The sequence below is a fragment of the Trachinotus anak genome, unplaced genomic scaffold (assembly GCF_046630095.1).
Source record: "Trachinotus anak isolate AG129_WGS33_773 ecotype Australia unplaced genomic scaffold, CSIRO_AGI_Tana_v1 ptg000014l, whole genome shotgun sequence".
Classification (NCBI taxonomy): domain Eukaryota; kingdom Metazoa; phylum Chordata; class Actinopteri; order Carangiformes; family Carangidae; genus Trachinotus; species Trachinotus anak.
The window spans coordinates 19078244-19099173 of NW_027273865.1; the positions used below are offsets into that span (position 1 = coordinate 19078244).

General features: G+C 41.6%; 2 protein-coding genes across 2 annotated transcripts in view; one reads left to right on the top strand and one right to left on the bottom strand.

Annotated features, from left to right (window-relative positions):
* The window catches only part of LOC139632273 (transmembrane protein 120A-A-like), a 34737-nt gene extending 14458 nt beyond the window's left edge, over window positions 1-20279 (bottom strand). The window contains exons 1-2 of the mRNA XM_071497127.1: window positions 20172-20279; window positions 17394-17487 (exon numbers count right to left, since the gene is read on the bottom strand). The gene's annotated coding sequence lies outside the window, so the exon portion shown is untranslated. The remainder of the gene's footprint in view (window positions 1-17393; window positions 17488-20171) is intronic.
* On the top strand, window positions 376-13266 carry ypel2b (yippee-like 2b). Its single transcript, XM_071497129.1, has 5 exons — window positions 376-530; window positions 6102-6333; window positions 7248-7291; window positions 7765-7873; window positions 10578-13266. Exons 2-5 carry the CDS (start codon window positions 6217-6219, stop codon window positions 10665-10667), a joined length of 360 nt encoding a protein of 119 aa, XP_071353230.1. The 5' UTR covers window positions 376-530; window positions 6102-6216; the 3' UTR covers window positions 10668-13266.
* Window positions 20280-20930: the final 651 nt, after the last annotated feature.

A 20930-nucleotide genomic window follows, 5' to 3' on the forward strand; every position in this document is an offset into this window, starting at 1 on the left:
GATTACAATCAAATTCATTTCAGCGTTTTTGTTTTTACTCCGATTATGTAACAAAGAAACGTGTTAAACGACTGTCGCTGTACTTAAACTGAGCTTGCGCACCACTTTATTTGGATAATATTAACTAAAAACATGAATTACAACCGTAACAGTGACAGACGCTGAAAACTAAGCTGCTGGACGTCCGTGTGAAACATGAACAGACACAGAAACAGTCCTGTTCGATAAAAGAAAAGCATCCTGGCTGTATAACGGGTTTTCCTGCCAACACGGAAGTACGGAGCAGGGCGTCCTCTCGCTCCGGCTGGCTCTTTCAGCACTCTCTCTCTCTGCCTCCTCTAAACTCTGCTGGGCATCGCTGCGCGTCAAAACATTGCGTCTCTGCAGGACCTGCCGGGGCCAGAGAGGAGAGGAAATTTGCCTGGGAAGGAATGCGAAACGGGCTTTAGGATTGGCACTGCCTAGAGGAAAACGAGGAGGTGCGACATTTTCTAGGCTACGTGGAGATTCGCCTTTTCTTCCCTTCAAAGGTAAAATGATTTCCTCTCCATTATTTTTCTACCGTGCTGCATTTGTTGTCACGCACTGTTTTCGTGTCACAGAAGCTTATTATCTACTTATGTAGAGGCTGTCCGATACTTTTTTTTTTTTTCCCTTGTCATCGAGGCAACTTTTAACAAAGGGCTACACCGCAGGTACACATGCTGTAAAACGACAACAAAAACACAGGCTTGTGATTTTGTATCCTGCTAACACGTTTTAGATAATTGTCACAACAGTTCCTCACGTGTGGACTGGTGTTTTGTTTTTTTTTTTTTGTTTTTTTTTTTGGCCGTGGATGGGATGCTGAAGTCTGCTCTGCAGTGGACCGACTGTGTCCAGTGGTTATTATGAGGACGCACGCTGCCCGTGGTCGCGGTCCCGCACGTATGCGCCATCACCCGCGTGCACGCGCCTGGCTGTGATTGTGCGCGTCACCGCTGATCGATGCGGCTTATCACGTAATAGGCCTATACGTTCATGTAAACTCTGACGGCGACCACCTGATTCCCATCGATCTGCAGAAGTCGTCACAGTGGTGCGTGTGTATGCGTGTGCGTGTGAGTGTGCGCATGTGCGAGTGTTTTTTTTTTAAATTTTATTTATTTTTTTTTTTAGCATTGCTGAGCCGAGGCATCCCCGCCATCTGTGCTCCGTGTGGTGGCTGAAGTTCTGCCCCAGATAAAGTGCGCCACTGCCTGTGATTTAACAAGCACAGATACACACTAACCCGTAAACCTGCAAGTTGTCGTGTGTTTGTTGATGTGTTACACCTGGATGATGTGTGATGTCATCCTGTACAAGTCAATGACAGGTAGACCAGCAGGTGGAAATGCTGCAACACCCCCCCCCCCCAAAAAAAAAAAAAATTCAACAAAATAAAGTCCATGTGAGTGCACATAGAACAGACAGCCTGATCAAGTCACAACCTCTCCCCTCTTTGCTATTTGTTTTCATTTGCACGCAGATAGGTATTGATCATGTGAGGGGTCAATACACAGTGATCGAAGACAGGGGTTACATGGTGGCAGGCCCTGAAAGGTGATCCCTGCAGATGTAAACAAAAGTTGTGTACAGATTTTTTTTGTCACGTCATCCACTTTGTTCTTGGAGGCTTGAATGAGGAAAGTAGGAATAACAAACACAATGAACAAGCAAGATAATGAGCATTCAAAGTGTGTTTCTTTCAGGCCTTTTTTTGTGAGGAATTGTAGTAACGTGAGAAAAGCACCTGAAAATAGGCATCGCCCACCATTAACCGCCCTCAGCAGAAGATGGTTAGACGGGTGTACAGATATAGCACAGTAACAGTAACCAGACACACAGACACCTGGGATGCAGGAGCGTCGTTTCATCAGTGAGATTTGATATGAGGGGGGAGGCAGTGAGGAGTTATATCCTCCTCTAGTCAGTGATGTCATGCTGCTGTATGCTGTTGGCCTTGGTGTAACACTGAATGGAGAGCACGATGAAAGTACATGAAGTACAGAAATTGTGTCGGTGCAGCTCGTGGGCTGTGTAGGACACACAGCTCATCCAGCGCTGAAAGGATGCACGCTGCTTCTCCTCTCTGTCTTTCTCCGTTCATTAAGCAAACTCCCTGTCCCTGTCCGAATCTCATCTACACCCCCCCCCCCTCGCATCTCTTCCTCCCCTCTGTCCTTCTCCCACTCTTGATCATTGTCAGAAACAGCATCAGCAGCGGCAGCATCAGTGCATTACATAACAAAGGTTGTTTTGTTGGGATACAAGGGCCCTTTTGGCTGGTGAGATGCCTGGCACGTAGCCTTTTGTGATGACACCCAGAAATGACCAGAATGGACAGCTCAATGACCTCAAATAACCCGTGGCGGGACTGATGAATAGCCAGAGTGACACAGAAAAAATAAATATACAAACATGCTGAGAGGCATCGAGTCAGATGAGGAGAAGACACAGGCAGGCGCAGTGAAAGATAAACTGGTAAAAGATGGACAAACACAAGACGCACACTGAGGTTGTGTAGACAGCCTTTGCCCTGATGTGTCAGTTTTGATAACATTTTCTGCTGCTGGAGACCGTCTGGATCTCTGCGATGAGTTTCTGTAGTCATCCGATCAGTTACATTATCTGTTTTTCTGTCAAAGAGGTTTTTTTTTTTAGTGCAAAGCAGCCTGGATTGACTCTTTGCGTCAGCATTTCACATCGTGTCAGCAACATCCTTGTTCCCACAAACAATGTAGCCATGCAAAAATGATTTTCAAGCATGTCCACCCACCACGATGAGTGTGGTCCTGTTCTGGGAAACTGATGGGAATTGTTATGAAATGTCAAACAGCATCATGGCCCTGCCTTTAACAAGTCCAGGACAATTCTCATCTGTTTAATGTGATTCACTTCCTTACTGCTTACCTTTACAGCTACCAGTTCCTTTTTTTCTATGTTGTAAGTCTGTCATTAGGGACTGCATATGAGACTAACAAAATAAACCTTTGACGACGGTTACTTCTGCTAAGAAATATTATGGCCAAATCAATGGAATTCGTGCCTGCTAAATCAAAGCCTCAACATCTCTCGGGCTGAAACTCATCATTATTTTCATTGTCTATTAATTTGCCAAATATTTTAATTATTTGGTCTATAAAGTGCCAGAAAAGAGTGAGTAAATGCTTGTCACGAGTTACCAGAACCCAAGTTGTCTCGCTTGCTTGACCAGCAACTCAGAGACTGAGAGAAACAACAAATCCTCGTAACTAACTAATGGTGGGGTTATTTGCTTGAAAATTTGCTTAAACAATTAATTGATCACCGAAATAGTTCCTGATTAATTTTCTGTCGATCAACTAGTTGTAAAAATATCTCAACTTTAGTGCTTATCCCCTCCATGGGCCCGTTAAATAAAAAACAAAACTTTATTCACTGTTAGGATATATTTTTAATCACAATAGTAAGAAGTATCAGTGTCCATCCAAAGCCGCTGACATACACTGTCACTCTGTTGCTTGGCTGTAATGAAGTGATTCTTCAGACTGCGGATAATACACAGAGAGAACTCCACATGGATTATGTATGACCCATGAGCCGATGTGTAACACGTGCAATACTATAATCCTGCGCTGCTGTTGAATGTCGCTCAGTTTAAAGGTGCATTAGCGCATCAGGAGATGCACCACGATAACATGCTGACAGCTAACTGTAACAGCATCCCACAGAGCGATTTGTGCAGCACTTAGCTTGAGTAAACATCTCGTCTGCGTCATCTGGCCTCAGTTGTGATGGACGTCACATTTACATCTTTGACATTTAGCTGGCACTTTCAGCCTGAGTGTCTTGTCCCAAATACAGCAGTAGAAGCTTAAAAGAAGAAGCTTAAGTTTAATGTAATTAAATTCTAATCAAAAAGGTCAAGTTTGAAGCTTATGTTCTCAGATACCTACAGTACCTAAGACTAATTACTTAGCTGTAATCGGGCTGCAAACTGTATTATGTATGGGGCTGAGAGTAACTAAATAATCAATCATCTGTAACCTATAAAACCCAAATATGTTCAGTTTACAGTGATATAAAACAAATAAAAACAGCAAATCCTCACAACTGAGTAGCTTGAACCAAAATTTGTTGGTAGTTTTGCTTAAAAAATTGCTTAAACAATTATGAATTTATTATTTTATGCATTTCAGCTAATTAATGAAGTGAATAATCGCTTCAGCCTAAATTCTTGGAATTAATAATACTGTAATAATACAGTATCTAAATATAAATGTATTAAGTGGGAAAACATTTTCTGAATAGATAAGGACCATGAATCAATAGTGTCAATTCTGTATGTCAGAGGACAGGCTGCTTCATAAACTTCTTCCTTGTCATCAGTCCTGAAATGACCGAGAGGATAAAACATGCTTTGAGTTAAACATCAGTCTGTATATATGTGTGTGTGTGTGTGTGTGTGTGCACGCATGTGTCAGGGGTCAACTCTGACAACTGTACTGAGTGCGTCTTTGTGCCCCAGTCCCACGCCGCTGGCATCAAGTCAGAGGAGAGACAACAAGGGCACGTCTCAATGCCTTATTTATTTATATCCCCCGGTCCTTCCCATCTGCACTGGGGCCTTTATCAGCCTCCATCCGACACTAAAAACAATCATATTGCAGAGCAGTAAAGAGGCCACTCTCCCTCTCTCCCTCTCTCTCTCTGTTGTTTGTCCTGAACTCACAGAGGCCTCCTGCTCCCATTCAGTATTTTATTAGTTTTTCCAGATGGTTCAGTAAAGACAGACAGGAAGGAGGGGAGACAGAATGGGTCAACATAGTGTATTATGACGGTGATGAAACAACTCATAAAAGTTTAAGCAGAATTTTTATATAGAGAGTCATAGTCTTTTGTAATATAAACTACAAAAAAACACTTTTATTTAGTTGGAAAGGTCATGTTTTCTGTATTAGCTTAGGTTAGAAAGAATAGTAGTTGAAATAGACAGGTGGATGGGCGAAGCTCCTCTTGAACTTCGTGAAAAATATCATCAAATCGTGTGATTGATATGATGTATTTCCTGGCAGAGCCATAGTGCTGAAATCACAATTAAAGTTACATTAAACAATAAAACCACAAACACTATAGCTGCAACACAAGGAAAAGGAAAAGGTTAGAGGCCTGTGCTCTCCACAGGCCTGTACAGTTAGCCAAAACATACTCCTGCCCTCCTGGCCCCAAGCCTCTGGGATGGGCTCCCAGGCCCGCTTGCTAAGCCTCTCAGTCACCAGGCCATACCAGCAGAAGTATTTCAAGGGCTCGGTCTATTTGGATATCATGGAGAGAGCATAGCAGGATCCTCACAGTTGTGCTAGGCTAAGCAGATTATCTCTGCAGCTTCATAGACTTAAACACAGAATGTGAGCTAGCTTTGCTGCCTGTGTGCACTCAAAAGGTCTGCATTCAACAGGAGTCACAGCAGAATGGAGACAGCTGGACAAGAATCTGCACCTGCAACTAATGGCTCTTTTGATTTTTGATTGGGGGAGGGGTCATGACAATTCATCCAATAATTGATGAGATATCTCAGTTTGTAGTGGTGGATCGACCAACTGACTGACCTTCCCTAGAGACAAATTAATGACTTTAATTGTTTAGTTTAAGCTTAAATAGAACCAACCAAAAATGTTTCTTTGTCTGCCCCTGCTTTGGAAACCCAAATTGTTCTCTTTTCGAACTGGGACTAATTTTTGACCACATTTTCGATGAGGGGGTTTCCTGTGTTGGGAAACCTGTACCATGTTTGAATGAATTTTATGCGGTAGACTTCCTTCACTGTAGTGTCAGCTTGAAAATGAGATGTGAAATTCAGTGACCCAGCCTGGGACACAGGCTCCATTGTAATGTACAATCCCTCATCATATCCTAGCTTTTTGAGGATTTAAGAGTTTCACAGATGCAAGCAGATTGGAAAATTTTCTAAACCTGCAGAGCAGACTGTAATCCCATCAGCAATTATACACCTGTGACTCAGTTTGAAACATCAGCTTAAGGAAGCAGCTGTTACACAACCGTGTAACCATTAGCTACTGTTTTATCCTCCCTGTGCTCAGGTGTTCGCCTCCCGACCCACCGCCCACCACGGCCCTCACCTGCGTGTTGCGGTGCTTCCCCTGTGAGCCGACCTGGGCTGGCAGTCCCTTCTTGCACCGCCCGCCAACCCCGCCCATGGTCAGAATGACGCGCTCCAAGACCTTCCAGGCGTACCTGCCGAGCTGCCATCGAACCTACAGTTGCATCCACTGCCGAGCTCACCTGGCCAACCACGACGAGCTCATCTCCAAGGTAACCGGCAGTAACAGCGATGCTCTGCTCCAGTGACTTGTCTCATTTTACCAACAGCAGTTGTCCCTGGAAACCGTTAGCACAGTCCTTCAGGCAGCTAATTATTTCAGACTAGTTCTAGTTCACAGGCAGATGCACTTTCCTTAATGTTTTGTTATTATTATTATTATTATTATTATTATTATTATGGGTAATTTTTTACTTTGGAAACAAGCATATATATAGTTAGTATAGTTTTTGTCTCTTTCAATTTATATCAAAGAATATGATAAAACGTGAAAGATTTAAAAGAGGAAGAGCAGTTATATTATATTATAAAAAGTTATGTTATATGATAAAAATAAACAGCAGGCTGAACACCTGTATGTCTGTGAGAGCTGCAGCCACACTATTGCCTGTGCATGGATTATGTTATAAGCTGGTTAGTCAATTGGATTATGAATGCACTATCACTTTTTCCACATGCAAAAATGAAAACACGCTCACCTGTGCACAAAGGCCTTCTGCCGATTGTAAGATGTCTGCCCTAAATAAATCTAATTAATCTGTCTCTTCAATACCAGCTTTCATGTTGTGGAAATTTTATGCAGCATTATTACTGCTAAAGCTACTTATGCATAAGTCAAACATGATGATGATATCAGTAGCATATTGGTTGTTACTGGGAGACTACACCTCAGTTTAAAGTAGATAATAAAATAGGTTTTGTCTGCATATTTTTTAAAATAAGAACGTATGTAAAGGCATGTCTCAAATCAACATGTGGGCGTTTTTACAAGGAAACCAAACCAGGGCTCTTATTTGACTTAAGCATTATGGCAATATAATAGCATGCTTAAATCTTTTTATAGATTTATAGACTATATGAAAGGGCGTTGCAGCCTTTTCATCTTTGTCTCATCTTGTCTCTGCAGTCGTTCCAAGGCAGCCAGGGCAGAGCCTACCTGTTCAACTCAGTGTGAGTATCCTTCCAAAATGGCCAAACCTCTCCTGCTGCATTTCAACCCACCTCTTTAGAAATGGCTTTGCACGTGACTTTGAGTGTTAGTAACAACATGCTGGACACACAGGAGAAACATGATCTAACAGGTTCAGGTCCTATAAAATAGGTACATGTTGTTCTACATAGTAGTTGTGTTGTTTTTAATGCTCCAGTGTAGACGGAACCAGCCTGTGCCTCGGAGCGTTGTCATTATCAGCTGAATTGAGTGTGAAAATTAGGCTGTTTGAATCTATGCTTCGCGGCCTGGTGCCCTATCACTATGCGCTGTGTGAGTGGGTGGGAGGCAGTGACTCACTCTGAGCACATCATACAGTATATGCAACTGAGTGACTTGAGCCACATTCAAAAAAAACTTTTCTCCCTCTTTCTCTGCTTGTGTCTCCTTCCTCTCTACTTTCCTCCCCACACAATGATTTTCCCTCTCTCAGGGTGAACGTCGGGTGTGGCCCTGCAGAGGAGAGAGTTTTGCTCACAGGCCTGCATGCTGTAGCAGATATCTACTGTGAGAACTGCAAGACGACTCTGGGCTGGAAATACGTAAGTGTCCTTGGCTGATTTGATGCACAGCCCCACAAACTGCATCCAAGGGTAGAGGATGATAAGCTGGGAGGTTGCTATTATAGCACTCTCTAATTTTATTTGCACCCTAATTATGTTTGGACCTCCTCCTCTGTCAGGGTCAATGCAGTGGTACAGCTGCGGGCTGAATTATTTATTAGACAGACTTCTCAGAGCAGTTGGTGAAAAGAAGTCTTATTTTATCTTATGTAACTTGTGATGTGTTTTTGCCGAAGTGAAAAAAATCTTGATTCGGGCTCGATTTATCTTTCCTTAGTCTCTCAAACTGGAAGGTTAACATACAGTAGTGGATCATACGGTAGATATTGTAGTGGTGTTGTTTTAGTAGATGCCTTTTTAATGTGACTAATTTTCATCACAACTGTCACAATTGTTGATTTAATTCATGTACACTATCAGTTTTGTTGATTTTAACATTTGAGTGTTAAAATAAAGTTAATAGCCTCACTCTGTAGCCCTGTTACATATATATATATATATATATATATATATATATATATATATATATATATATATACACAGTTGATATCTGTGCAAAGCTGTGATATAGCATGTCAAAATACACGTGCAGTATGTATTTAGTGCAGACGGTATTTTAGGTCCCATGTCAGGGTGAGCAAAACAAGATCCACATGCTAGCTGTCTTCATATATCAACAGAACTGAGCATGTGCAGCTGTCACTGGTGATCCCTGTCAGTATGAAGGAGAGAGTTTACATTATAGGGCATGTGACTGTATCCTTAAAGGGTCACCGCATGTTCACATGTGCACACAGTATCCTTATTGTTTGGCTTCTGAGAAGACCTCATTGATCGGCATTTTTTGCCTAACCTCCATCCATAACAGTCACTCTATGTGTCTAACCTTAAACCTGCCTAAAAATAACTGTTTTTCTTATGGCGCCTGGCAAACACCTAGTAAACCAGCTTCAAAAGTAGCTACTTTTCTGGGTGCTTTCTATTCCGGTCAGGACCCCACAAGGCAAAGAAAACTGAGGTCACATGTATGCACACGCTCAAACAAAAAATAGGACTTAATGGAGGGCTGCCATTAATACCAATTGCAGCAGTGTTGATTTTCTGCACTCATCAAAGTTCTATCGAGAGGCTTGACCTACTGCACTTCTACACTGAGAAATCTGATAACGTGTGTCTGCGGCTCAGAACCAAAATAGCTGAAGACAAAACAGGGTACAGATGCTCCACAGTGAAAGAACATTTGTATCGACCTACTGTGTGATTCTGCTTTCAAGAGAGGCTTACAGAGAGTGAGTGGGCTTTGAGGAAGAACATGAGGCTGTTAATGGACTTGGACAGTAAGCAGAAGTTGTTGTTTTGTTCCATATTTATGGCATTGATTAGCAACTCTCCAAAATGGAAAGTATGAAGCAGCCTTTAAAAGGGGAGCTGTGTCAAAATAACGCCCACAATGTTTAGTTGAAGGGGTTGAAAAACATTTTACACCATAAAATATATTTTCATAGACATAGGTTTCCTGCTTGCTGCTATCATGGTTGGTAACAGGGGCCAGAAAAAAAATATTTAGGGACATGGGAGGTGGACAAAAACTTAGGAGGGATGAGCGAGCAGCAGCCACTGCAGCTGAGTGAGACCACCATGAGAAGCAACTGTCAATCAAAAACATAGACTCCCAACATATTCCTGTTTTAACATTAAAATTGATTTGTTTAAACAATACTTGTAAAAATCACTATAAAGAAACATTAGCTAGATTACTTGTGGAAAGATAAGCCACGAAAATGCTTACAATGACAACTAACATATTGATGTTAAAGTGTTAGCATGCTAATTTTTGCTAATTGGCACTAAAGACAAAGCATAGCTGAGGTGATTATTTTTTAGTTAGTAAGTACTTAGACATAAACCAAATTACCATTAGAGAAGCTTTAGCCTTCATAGTTGCCACAAATTTGGTCTTTGATGTTTTACTTTTCATAACGTGGTTACTTACTCTTACTGAGTTTACAGTATATCATTAAACTAGGCCAATGAGATATTGTTTCAGTTATGCTTTTCAAATAATTGACATTTTGCAGTCAGCATATAAGGAAAAACTAATAAAGGGTAAAAATGTACAATTATGATGTGAGTTGACGTATTTTACAAAATAGAGCAACACTTAGTTACTTTAATAAGATTCTGTGTTTCTCAGACTCTTGCTCTGGCGTTTGTTATGAATCCAAATCATATTTTCCAGGAATTTTGGATTACACTCCTAACAGTAGAAATGCACGTTACAACCTGCAAAATTAAAGCACACTCTACGTCATTGATGGCGGTTGCAAGGCTCAAGTCTGTGGCTGTTAGCTTTTTTTCTCTGGCACATTTAGTGGTTAGGGACACATTTCCACCAATATAAGGTATAACGCTCCAGTCTGGTCAGTTTTGATTCTGCAGGCTCCTCTGCAGTGTTAAGTGTCTAGCGGTTATATAACCAGCTCCCAAAGAGCCAGGAGCAGAGAGGGGCCAGAACTGAGTCAAGGATTGAAAAGACTATCCTGAGCAAGTTTTTTTATTCTACACAAAATAAAAAAACTTGCTCCCTATACTATCCTACTCTCCATCAGAGATATAAATATGTCACCAGTCTCTGTCATTTTAATTAAATGCTGTCTCTCCTGTCCTCTGCCACACCCTCCAGGAACATGCCTTTGAGAGCAGTCAGAAGTATAAAGAGGGCAAGTTCATCATCGAGCTAGCCCACATGATCAAGGACAATGGCTGGGACTGAGGGACAAGCAGCCGGGACACGACCGCAACTGTAGAGTGGGGGGGAGGGGGGGCTGGGTGGCTGGATGGATGGACAAATGGATGGGAGGAAGGGGGGGGGCATGGTGGGTCGTGTGTGGTGGGTGAGTGTGTGACTTTGGTTTGGCTGATTTACTATTAACCTCTGTAACTCTCTGCCCATCCCTCCCTACCGCGCCTCGTGATGTACAAACACACACACAAACACACAGACATGTCAAGGTCCCAGACATCCCAGCTTGACAGAGACACACTAGGCAGGCTTGTGCGCAGCTAGCAGGACTAGGTGACTGGCCAGCAATACAAGACGCGGTCTCATTTTCACATTTTTTTTTAACTGAAACATGATTTGATAGCTCTTTAAAAGGTGATAAAGCTCCCATTGTGTGAAGTTATCTACCTTCTCTAACAATAATGTTAAAACCAGTTGTTAATGGGTAAATCAGTGGAAATTTAGCCAGAAGGAAGCCGGTTGTCCCAACCAGGTGATGTTCACTGGTCTTGGTTGAAGAGCTGATGGACAATCTCTCTAGCCACAGCGTGAATGAAATGACCTAAGATGATTATAGCAAATCCAGCTGATCAGGGCCATGCCAGCTGGGCCAGTGATGCGGCCTGGCGCTGAGGCTTGGCACGGAGGCCCGAGCACATGGAGGTTGGGTTGTGGCGGGGCGGGGTGGGCCACTCACTCAACATGGTAGGGAGGAGAAGATCTTGATCCAGTTATGCAGTGGCTTTGATGGCTTCTGGCTGGGATCCACTCCAAGTCTTGCCAGTGATGCAGTTCAGGACAAGCAGGGTGGGCCGACAGTGAAAGAGATACGGACAGCCACCAGCTTGTCCTTAAACCTCATAGGAATTTGCCCTCGCAGCAGCAGCAGAGCAGCTCTCCTGGGTTTTATTCATCCTTTGATACACAGTGTCGTGTAATGTGATCTGCTGATCCTCCTCATGTGTGTCTGGTGTCGGTGGACGCATTGCTGTGTCTACCTTTGTTACTTGGCCAGATAGAATTATACAACATGCTTGTCTCAGGTGAGCGAATTTGGCGGGGATTTCCAAAGGTTTGTGAACACTGTGGGTATCTCTCTGCTGTTGTAGATGAGCAAAGGTGATTAGGCTCTGTAGGCTTGGGGGGGACAGCTAATGATCAGTCAGACACAACCCCCTCTATCATGCAAACAACAGACCTCCACATAGTTTGATTTGAAGAAACAAATGGCCAGTGCATGACTGGCTTCATGGGCCAAGAGAAAATGCAAATACTAAAAAACGAATACAATGTACATACTTGACCACAGAGATGTGCACTGTAGAAGCAAAAGGAAATACCTATCACTCTCTTTCAGTCTGGGATGAATGCTGTTTAACTGCTGTTACCTACTGGGCAACATTATGAAGCAATGCATTAGATAGACCCATTTACTCATTATTTTGCTTGAATGCACCAACACATTATTTCCTTAGGTTTTGCCCCGGTTTTAGATCATTTTTCTTTTTCTTACTTTTCCCACCTAACTTATCTTACTAAATAGTCCTCATACATCATGGGCCTTCAAGTTAGGACACCTGGGTAATAGTTGAGAAAAACATTAATGGGAATCATTCCTCAGGTATCTTGATGCTAACTTTGTTAAGGCCAACTTAATGTGCTGGATGTACTGTTCTCTGATGGAAATGCATTATTTTCAAATGAGAAAATCCATTATAGCCGCCTCCATCCTGTGGAACGTTAATGCATGCATGATCTAAAACAAAAAAAAAAATTTCTGACCAGTTTCATGCTCGGTCATCATTACGTTTTTGTGAAAAAGAAATTGTGTGTATTAGAGTTGCACTGAGACCTTGTGCTGTAATACAACTTCCAATCAGTTGCATCCCAGTCCGTTTGAGCTCTGAGGTCCTTCTGCAATGGCACAAAAGCACTACAGATTAAATGTGATCCTGGTCTAGACAAATAAAATTAGTTGCCCTGTCACACATAGTTTTCTGTTATATCAAAAATTGCTCTAGACTTTGCTCTGTATAAGGTGAGCCCTGTTCAAAACTCTAACTAAACAGATAACCCTTCTGTAACACTCAGCAGCTGATTGCTCAGTCATAGGCTGTGACATTAAACCCAGCACAACCAAAGAACCCACCCATCAACAATATTGTTGAGCAAACAAAATATCTCATTTTGCTTGGACAAGTGTTACAAAACAAGGGGGTGTGTGCATAGCTGAAAGCCAAGGTTGTGGATAGCCTTTCTCTGTGATATATATAATGCATTATGATTTTGTAAACAAAAGATCTTAATATATAAATATATTCTATTTACTGTATTCACCATGAGGATTACCATTCATGTCAACCTCCGTGTTACAGACTGTAAATAGTGTTAATGTATTGTGTTCTATATGATGATGAATGAATATGATTTAGGTCATGTCATGCTCTCTCTCTGGTACCCCACATTGGCTGTACGATACTACTTTTTTACTGAAAATGTTTGAATTTTAATGTCTTTTGTAAAGGAGGATGCTGATGTTGACTATATATCATTGGATCTTCATCTAATAAAAAGCACCTTGATATCTGTATGGAATATAGACTTTGTGTCTTCATGTGCACTCTTAAAGTTTGATACTGTGAGTCCTGCACCTTAAAGGAGCATTCGAGCTGTCATTAAACTGGGGGCACTGGGTCAAACGACAAACACACTGGAACATACATTTTCCATGGTGTGTGTAAATTGCGTCTTTTGTTATAGGCCCTTTCAGCCTAGTAAATGTCCATGTTTTTCAAACTTCACCCCCCCGAGGTTAATAATGTGTGAAGACAAATGCAGGATTAGCTTGATGGTGTGATCAGAGTTAAGCACAATTTAATTACTTTTAGATTATTTGATCTGCGAAGGCACTAAGGTAAAATGTGTAACTATCGCGGACATAAAACCAAAGAGCAAAAAAACAAAATGTGTCCTTTTCCTTGTTTCTTTTTCAGCTCTCTTGTCCCTTTTAACTAATGAGGTGCTATAATAAATTCATCTTTAATTAAATAAGATTTAGCTACTGTCTTATTTATGTGGTATTACAAACTTAATAACTAAGATGCTGGGACAGGAGAAATTAGCTTCAGCTAAACTATTTCACCAGCTAGAGTTAACTGGCAGGAGCACACTCACTGCAGTTTGGTTTTTACCTCTGTTTTCTAGTTCCTTTTTTCATTTTGATATATATCAAAATGAAAAAATGATATAATACTTTTCTGTATAATTATAATAGTTGTGGTAAACATGTTGTCAGAAAGTTAGAGTCTGGTTTTAACTCAGTTTTGAACAAATATATCTACATTTTGGCAAGTTTGCTAACATTAGCCACCATAAGCTACTGGTTGTTCTAAACAGAAGAAAGCCCCCAAACAGAGTGTATTAAATTGAGCATAGGCGTCTTTAATTGTTTACGACTTCAGCTTTTCATCAATAAGAGGAAGAGTATGCTATTCTTTCAGAGCCTTGTCTTGATGTAAAAAGCTCTCTTCACTGGCCTCATGTGTAAAGCTGGAGAGCTCCTTTATGAGAGAATAAAAACAATCTGCACATATTGCAGCTTTGACACAGAAAACTAACCAATGCTTTGTTTTTGCAGATATGTGCCAGTGCAGCTTCTACACACAAATAACATTCTTGCTTTATTAAAACACAACAATAATCAACAATAATGGTGAGAGAAATGAGTCATTCATTCTAATTATGAGTTGGATGTTTGCGTGAATTGACCAGATCATGAGAAGATGTGAGCACAAAGCCTGCTGCAACTGAGCAGTGATATCAGATGGTGACATTTTATTGTCCCCATGGTGACAAGTGCATCATCTGTTACCATAGGGGGACTATGAAAAAAACAGTAACACCCAACAACAGCAGCAGCAACTTGGTTTCTCCTCCACCAGTGTCACATCTCAATTTAATACAGAAAATATTGTGTGAATGTTTTTGACTATGAAAGTGGATTTTAAGATATGTGTGTGTGTGCGTGCGTGCGTGCGTGCGTGCGCGTCCGTGGAGGAGTGTTATGAGTGGGTGGTGTAATGGTCACCTGTTAGTCATACATTAATCAAGCTCCTCGTCATGCTTACTTTCCTCCTCTTTCCCCCCTCCCTCCCTGTACTCACCTCTCTTCCTCATTCCTACTCCCCACCACCACTCCTATATCTTGCTTTCACTTTTCTCTCTTTCCTCTTCCATTATCGTCTTTCATCCCTTTCTCTCCTCCCTCTGTCCCCAGCCCTCCCCTGTCTCTCCCTGTAGAGTTCTTTTCAATGATCCTCCTGGGCTGACTTCTCTCTCTGTCCAACTTGGCTAACCCACTCACTGCAGCAGATGGTGCTGGGTTTGCATTGGCCAGGTCTCCTAGCAACCCCGTCTCTCTCTCTCGCTCTCTCCTAAAGCAGAGTTCGTGTCATGCACTGTCTGGGTCTGTCATGCCCCCACCCCTCCTCTGTCTCTTAGTTGATGTCTATGTTTATGTCTGTGCCTCTGTCTCTTTCTCTCTCTTGGATGCAAAAGTAGGGCAGGGGGCTGACTCTCTGGATTACTATACATGTGTAATGATTAAATTTGATGGGCAAAACGGGCAAAGCAGGACACAGCAACTGATGTGATTTGTAACCCTATGTGACCTAGATTCAGATGTTCATGTATGTTTTGACGGCAGGGAAAGATCACATCTGGGTCATGCTGGTTTTAAAGATGATTTTGTCCACCATTTGTGTTATTACTACCTGCCAAAACCTGTATGTGTGTCTGTGCAGATATTTTCTCCAATATTTGAAAAGATTGTTATCATCCTGTTATCCAGTCTGATAAAAACACACCATCAGGTCTGCACGTACAGACATGTGACGCTATGATTCAGTCCGCCAGGCTTCAACATACAGTCTGCTATGCCCAGACACATATACTGCACTTTATAAAGACAGGAGGGCAACTAAGGACTTGCAGTTGTGGCACTGTTTGTTCTTGTGCTTTCAGGCTGAGAGAGAGAAAGAGATAGTTATATTTGTATATATATGAGGACCCTAAATATGGCCCACTACACTCTTTTTTGGGAGGGCAGATGGTTTACAGTTGTTATTATTTTAAATGAGGGGAGGTAGAGGGATTTACAGCAGCTATAGGCACACAATATATGAAGAGTATGTAAAGAAATGTAAAATGTTCAAAGCAAGAAATAAATATGAAAATAAATAAAACCCATACACATAAGAAAAAAAAAACAATAAAAAAAAACCTTAACTCTGATATTAAAAAACAAATGTCTTGGTACATTTTCTGATCTGCATGTTTCCTGCAAAATAAGCGACTTAGTTCTTTTTCCCAAAATAAATTATCCTTGTGTTTAATCCCTTATTTTGAGTTGAAGCATTTACAATAAGATGCTGCAGTGTTACACATTGTGCTTTACCTACCTTAACCTTTTAGTATTTAACAGTTTAATCTTCTTGTCCTTCTTATGCTCTGTTTTTGCCTTAATCTAAAATATAATCCTGATTCTAAACCTTAATGGAATAATTTGACATTTTTGGGAAATACACTTCAATTCACAGAGTTAGATGTCTGAAGGTACAGCTAACAGACTGTTAGCTTAGTTTAGCACAAACACTGGAAACAAGGGTGAGGAGCTAGCCCCTCTAAAGCTCACAAATTAACATGTTATTTCTCATTTGCTTAATCTGTATAAAAACCAAAGTATACAGGCATGAAAGTGGTAATGATATTCTCATGTAACTCTTGGAAAGAAAGCAAATTATTTCCCGAAACTATTCCTTTAAACTGTTTTCCTCCACAAAATTTTGGTCATTTGGTCCTCACAAACAGAAGTTCAGAAGCATACTCACTCAGAGGCCTCTGAAGTCTCTAATGGCTCACAGAGTAATCATCCATCATGTACAGACTAACAAATACACAGTCATAGACTCACACAAAACCACCACCGTAACACTTTAGTACAGCTGAGGGAAAAAAAACACAATATAAATCGTAGCCACAAGCCAGATATTATGATGCCTCTGTCCCTGATTAAGTACTTTAATTTACTTTTCAAGCTGCATCACACAGACAACACAAATGCTTCATCATTCTCCTTGAAGTATGTCGCCCCATAGCACAGAGAACAACAGCACACTTCTTCATGAGAGCGCGAAATAACTTTTTTGTGTATTTTCAGTAAATCAAGATGTGCTAGTTCCTTTATGAAAGGTTCCGTCATACACCTAAGCGGTACCAGATATTGATGAGGAAGCCATGAAGCGTGTCCCTAAGGGCTCATCTGCAGCAGCATCTAAAAGCTGCTTTTGTGGCTCTTCATTCTTTTGAAAGGAATCATCGGCCCCTGAGGAAGCAAAGTACCGCCTGCTTGTTTGTTTACTCGGGTAGAAGTGCCCACAGGCCTCAGCGGAGTGGGCAAGGCTTTTTTTCTCTCCCTGTGACCTCATATCTGTATCAGGCACTCAAAAGCAGGCCGAGGCCAGCCTCGCCAGAGTGCAATATGCAAGGCAAGCACAAAACAGTGCATTCAAAGGGCTTCAGTGAGGGCGGCCAGAGTGATGACACTTTGCTGTTCAGAAGGCTGACACTTGTATTCAGATAAACCCTTCACTGAACAGTAAGAGCATTCAGACGGTTTTACAATACAAAGGTTGTTCTTTTCAGGTATCCTTCACTGACCTTCACCACATGGTGGTGGAGCTGCGATTCTCCAGCTGGGCTTAGGTCACACCCCAGATCCAACAGGTGATATTTTGGCTGGCTGCCAAATCATCTACAAAAACATAAACAGAATTTAGTTCGCATTTTCCCTACTTTATTGTGTTATTTTAGGGCCTAGTGTTATTTTTTCACAAAGGGCATAGACAGCCTCTAGGTTGCCTCGATGGCCAGTCAGGAAAGAGACTGTTTTTGTTGATATGTGTTTTCTGTGTGTGTCTGTGAGTGTCTTCAATGAATGTGGTTTGGTTTATTTGGCCTCTCAACACACTAATCCATTGTGACCAGCAGCAATTTCAGTAGAGAGGATGGACATGATCATCGAATGTTTTCATCTCTCTTTTTCTCTCTCTTATTCACAGTAATGAGCAGTTATGCATCACTTAAAATGTTCAACGATCAGAATTTCCAGGATTATATTAATCGCTGTCAGAGTTATGCATCTAACTGGGTAAACCACCTAAATGTGTCTTGGTGTATCATGTAGCAAATGATCTGGTAATCCTAAAATCTGTGCCATGGAGAGTAAAACACCTGAAATGGTTTTCTTTTGTCTCAAAAGCAGTCTGAGGCTCATGGGCTGCACCTGTACCTCAACTCCATGGCATCCTCAGATGTTATCAGGCAAACAGATGCTGAAAAATAGGTTGTGTTGAAAATTCCCACTAAATCCAGTTGAGTTCAGGAGTAATTCTGCATTGGTGAAATACTCAACAGCTTGTGTAACTGTTGTATGGCTGTTTTCTTAAGGAGCTTGTGTCTGCTCTAAGCAGTGTGTAAGAAGATGAATAAAAAACAGGGTGCGTTGTGAAACAGTGTGAGCCTGAATGCAGCTCAGCTCATCTGTGAGCCAAATATTTTCTTGGAGAACTAAAAATCTACAGAAAAAAGAAGAAAGTACAGTATATTATATAAAGGGTTAATTATAGATTTTCATGAATGCACTCTGGTGTGATGTGATCATGTTGCAATTATTTTGTTCTGACAGTCTGAGGGGTCAGGGGGTTCTAGGAAAAGCTGAGCCTGCTGACAGATGCAACACTGGGTCTCTCAACCCCATAAATAACTTATGATAATTTAATGATACACTATTGCTGTTTACACTAAATGTGTAGTCTAAATGTGATTTTCCATCAAATTTGAAACAGAGAGGAGATGACCTACTAGCTGAGTGGTTAGGTCATGTAACACATGAGCTGATACCCTAGTAGCCAAGTTGCTGGTTCAATTCCCAACTGGCCTGACTCTTTCTTGCATGTCATTCCCCCTCTCTCTGCCCCTTTCCTTCCATTCTTTACTGTCCTGTCAAATAAATAGTAAAAAAAATAGAAATAAAAAATTTAAACCAGATATACAAGAGATGATTATGTCTGGTTTAAATTTGACCAGTTTACTTCAACCCTGCAAAAATCTCCTCATCAACTCATTGTTCAAATTCAAACATTCCCCCCCCCAAAAAGTGAAAACGTTTAGTAATCAACTTGTTTCAGGTGTTTTATAAACATTAAAAAAAAAAAAAAAACAATTTATCAAATACAAAAAACTAGGAAAACCAATTTGTGGTACATCATTTTGCAGGTTGTTTCTGTGTGGAGAGCAAACTTCATAATTATATATCCAGAGGACACTGACATGAACAGCTGCACTGAGTTCCACACAGACACAGAAATGACATTGTGCAACCAGCACTGTGACACCTCCAGGCCTCAGGTTAATGCCTAATGTCTGTTGAGATCATGTCAAATGCTGATTCAACAACTGATGTTAATATTTGACACATCATTACATTGACCTGTTATATGTTGTGTATGTCGTTTCAGCAGCAAACAACAGATCTGATGTTGAATCACACAGCTGCATAATGAGGCCTTGATTCATCCCTGCTGTAGGTACATTTCTTTACACGAGTGACTGAACAATCAGCCTGTATCTGTCAGTGTCATTGTACCTGCTGATTTAAAGCATGTACGTATAAATGTGTGGCTGGTTGGTCCCTGCTGGATCCTGCTTGTGTTGGAGAGCCAAGGGGAGACAAACAGAGACACTGATGCTGTTGCTACCGTTGCTGCCGCCAGGAGCCCTGCTGTAGAGCAGCTCAGCACAGAACTGCAGAGACTATAAATAGCTCAGCCTGTCTTTCTCACGGGCACCACCCACCACATTACCCATGTGACAGAACAGCAGCACGGAACAAAACAACACAGCACCACTGCACACTGTACGACATCAGAGGTAGCTTGCTCACTGCTAAACAAGGACATGAATTGATACCACGTCACTGAGGGAGAAGAGAAGTAGAAGTGCTGCTGACTGAAGGCTCTGCTTGTGAAATCTTTCACCTGGGCCAGATTAGTTCAGATCCTCCACCGCAGAATTTGTGTTCTCAATTAAAACACACTGTGTGACTGACTCTCTTGTTAGCTTTTGTTGCACCTGTTAAGTTGGAACAACTCATACCTTTATCTGTCTTATTATTCCAAGGATTCCCATCACCGCTCTGTCTGACTTTAACCTGAACGGATGTCTCTTCAGCTTGAAGATACTCCAGAGTTAGGCTGACTGTTTTTTTTTTTTTAAATGTATGTCTATGGCAGCTATCACAGGCCTGAGAACCAGAACACTGTTCCCTTTTAATCCCACCAATTACCTTGACTCACCTGGCAAACACCTGAAGGAGCTACTGAATTAGAGCAGACATTTAACTCATCCTAAAAATCTCATATCACTGCATCCACTTGCCTCTTTGCCGCAACAGCTCCTCAACCCGTTGTTGTTGCTTGAACCCGAAAGAATCACTGCAGGTTCATGGACCTTGCTGTCAGCTAACGAGGCACACCTGGTCTGTGTGCTGTAAGGCCAGGTGTGCTCGTTAACTGTGGTGGAGCAACACCTGTCCAGTTCGAAGGGGTAGCAACGGGTTTTTGGTGTTTACAGGCCTCTAGTGTGAATGAAAGGCAAAGAAAAATAAATAGATAAATAAAAAGGATCCCTAATAGATTCTTAATTTGAAAGATGGATGTACGCAATGCAGAGGAACTGAAAAAGAAACATAAGATAGCTCGACATTGGCCTGGTACAGTTAGGAGTAGCCTCTACTCCTCTGTGTTTGTCTCTCAGGGGGAGTCTGTTGCGTTGAAGCCACGAAGGAATAAGACGCTGATCCTGGAGCACACTTTAGTCCAGATTATGGATTTCTGTAATCTCAGCACAGTGGTTTCAGATTACGCTGATTCATTTACCCACAAGTCCTGCAGTGCCGCTAACAAATCTGTGTGTGTGTGTGTGTGTGTGTGTGTGTGTGTGCAAGTGGGGGGATGTTGTGTGTGTTTTACTTTGTTTCCAGTGCATGAGGGGCAGCAGCAGCAGACCTCTACACAGTTCTCTCTTGCCTCTAACTTGACAATAATTTAGTTTCAGTGCAATGCCAACAAAGCACTTAAAATTCCACAAGTCAATGCTTTTACTGGAAAAGAATCCCCCCCCCCCTTCCCTCCAAAA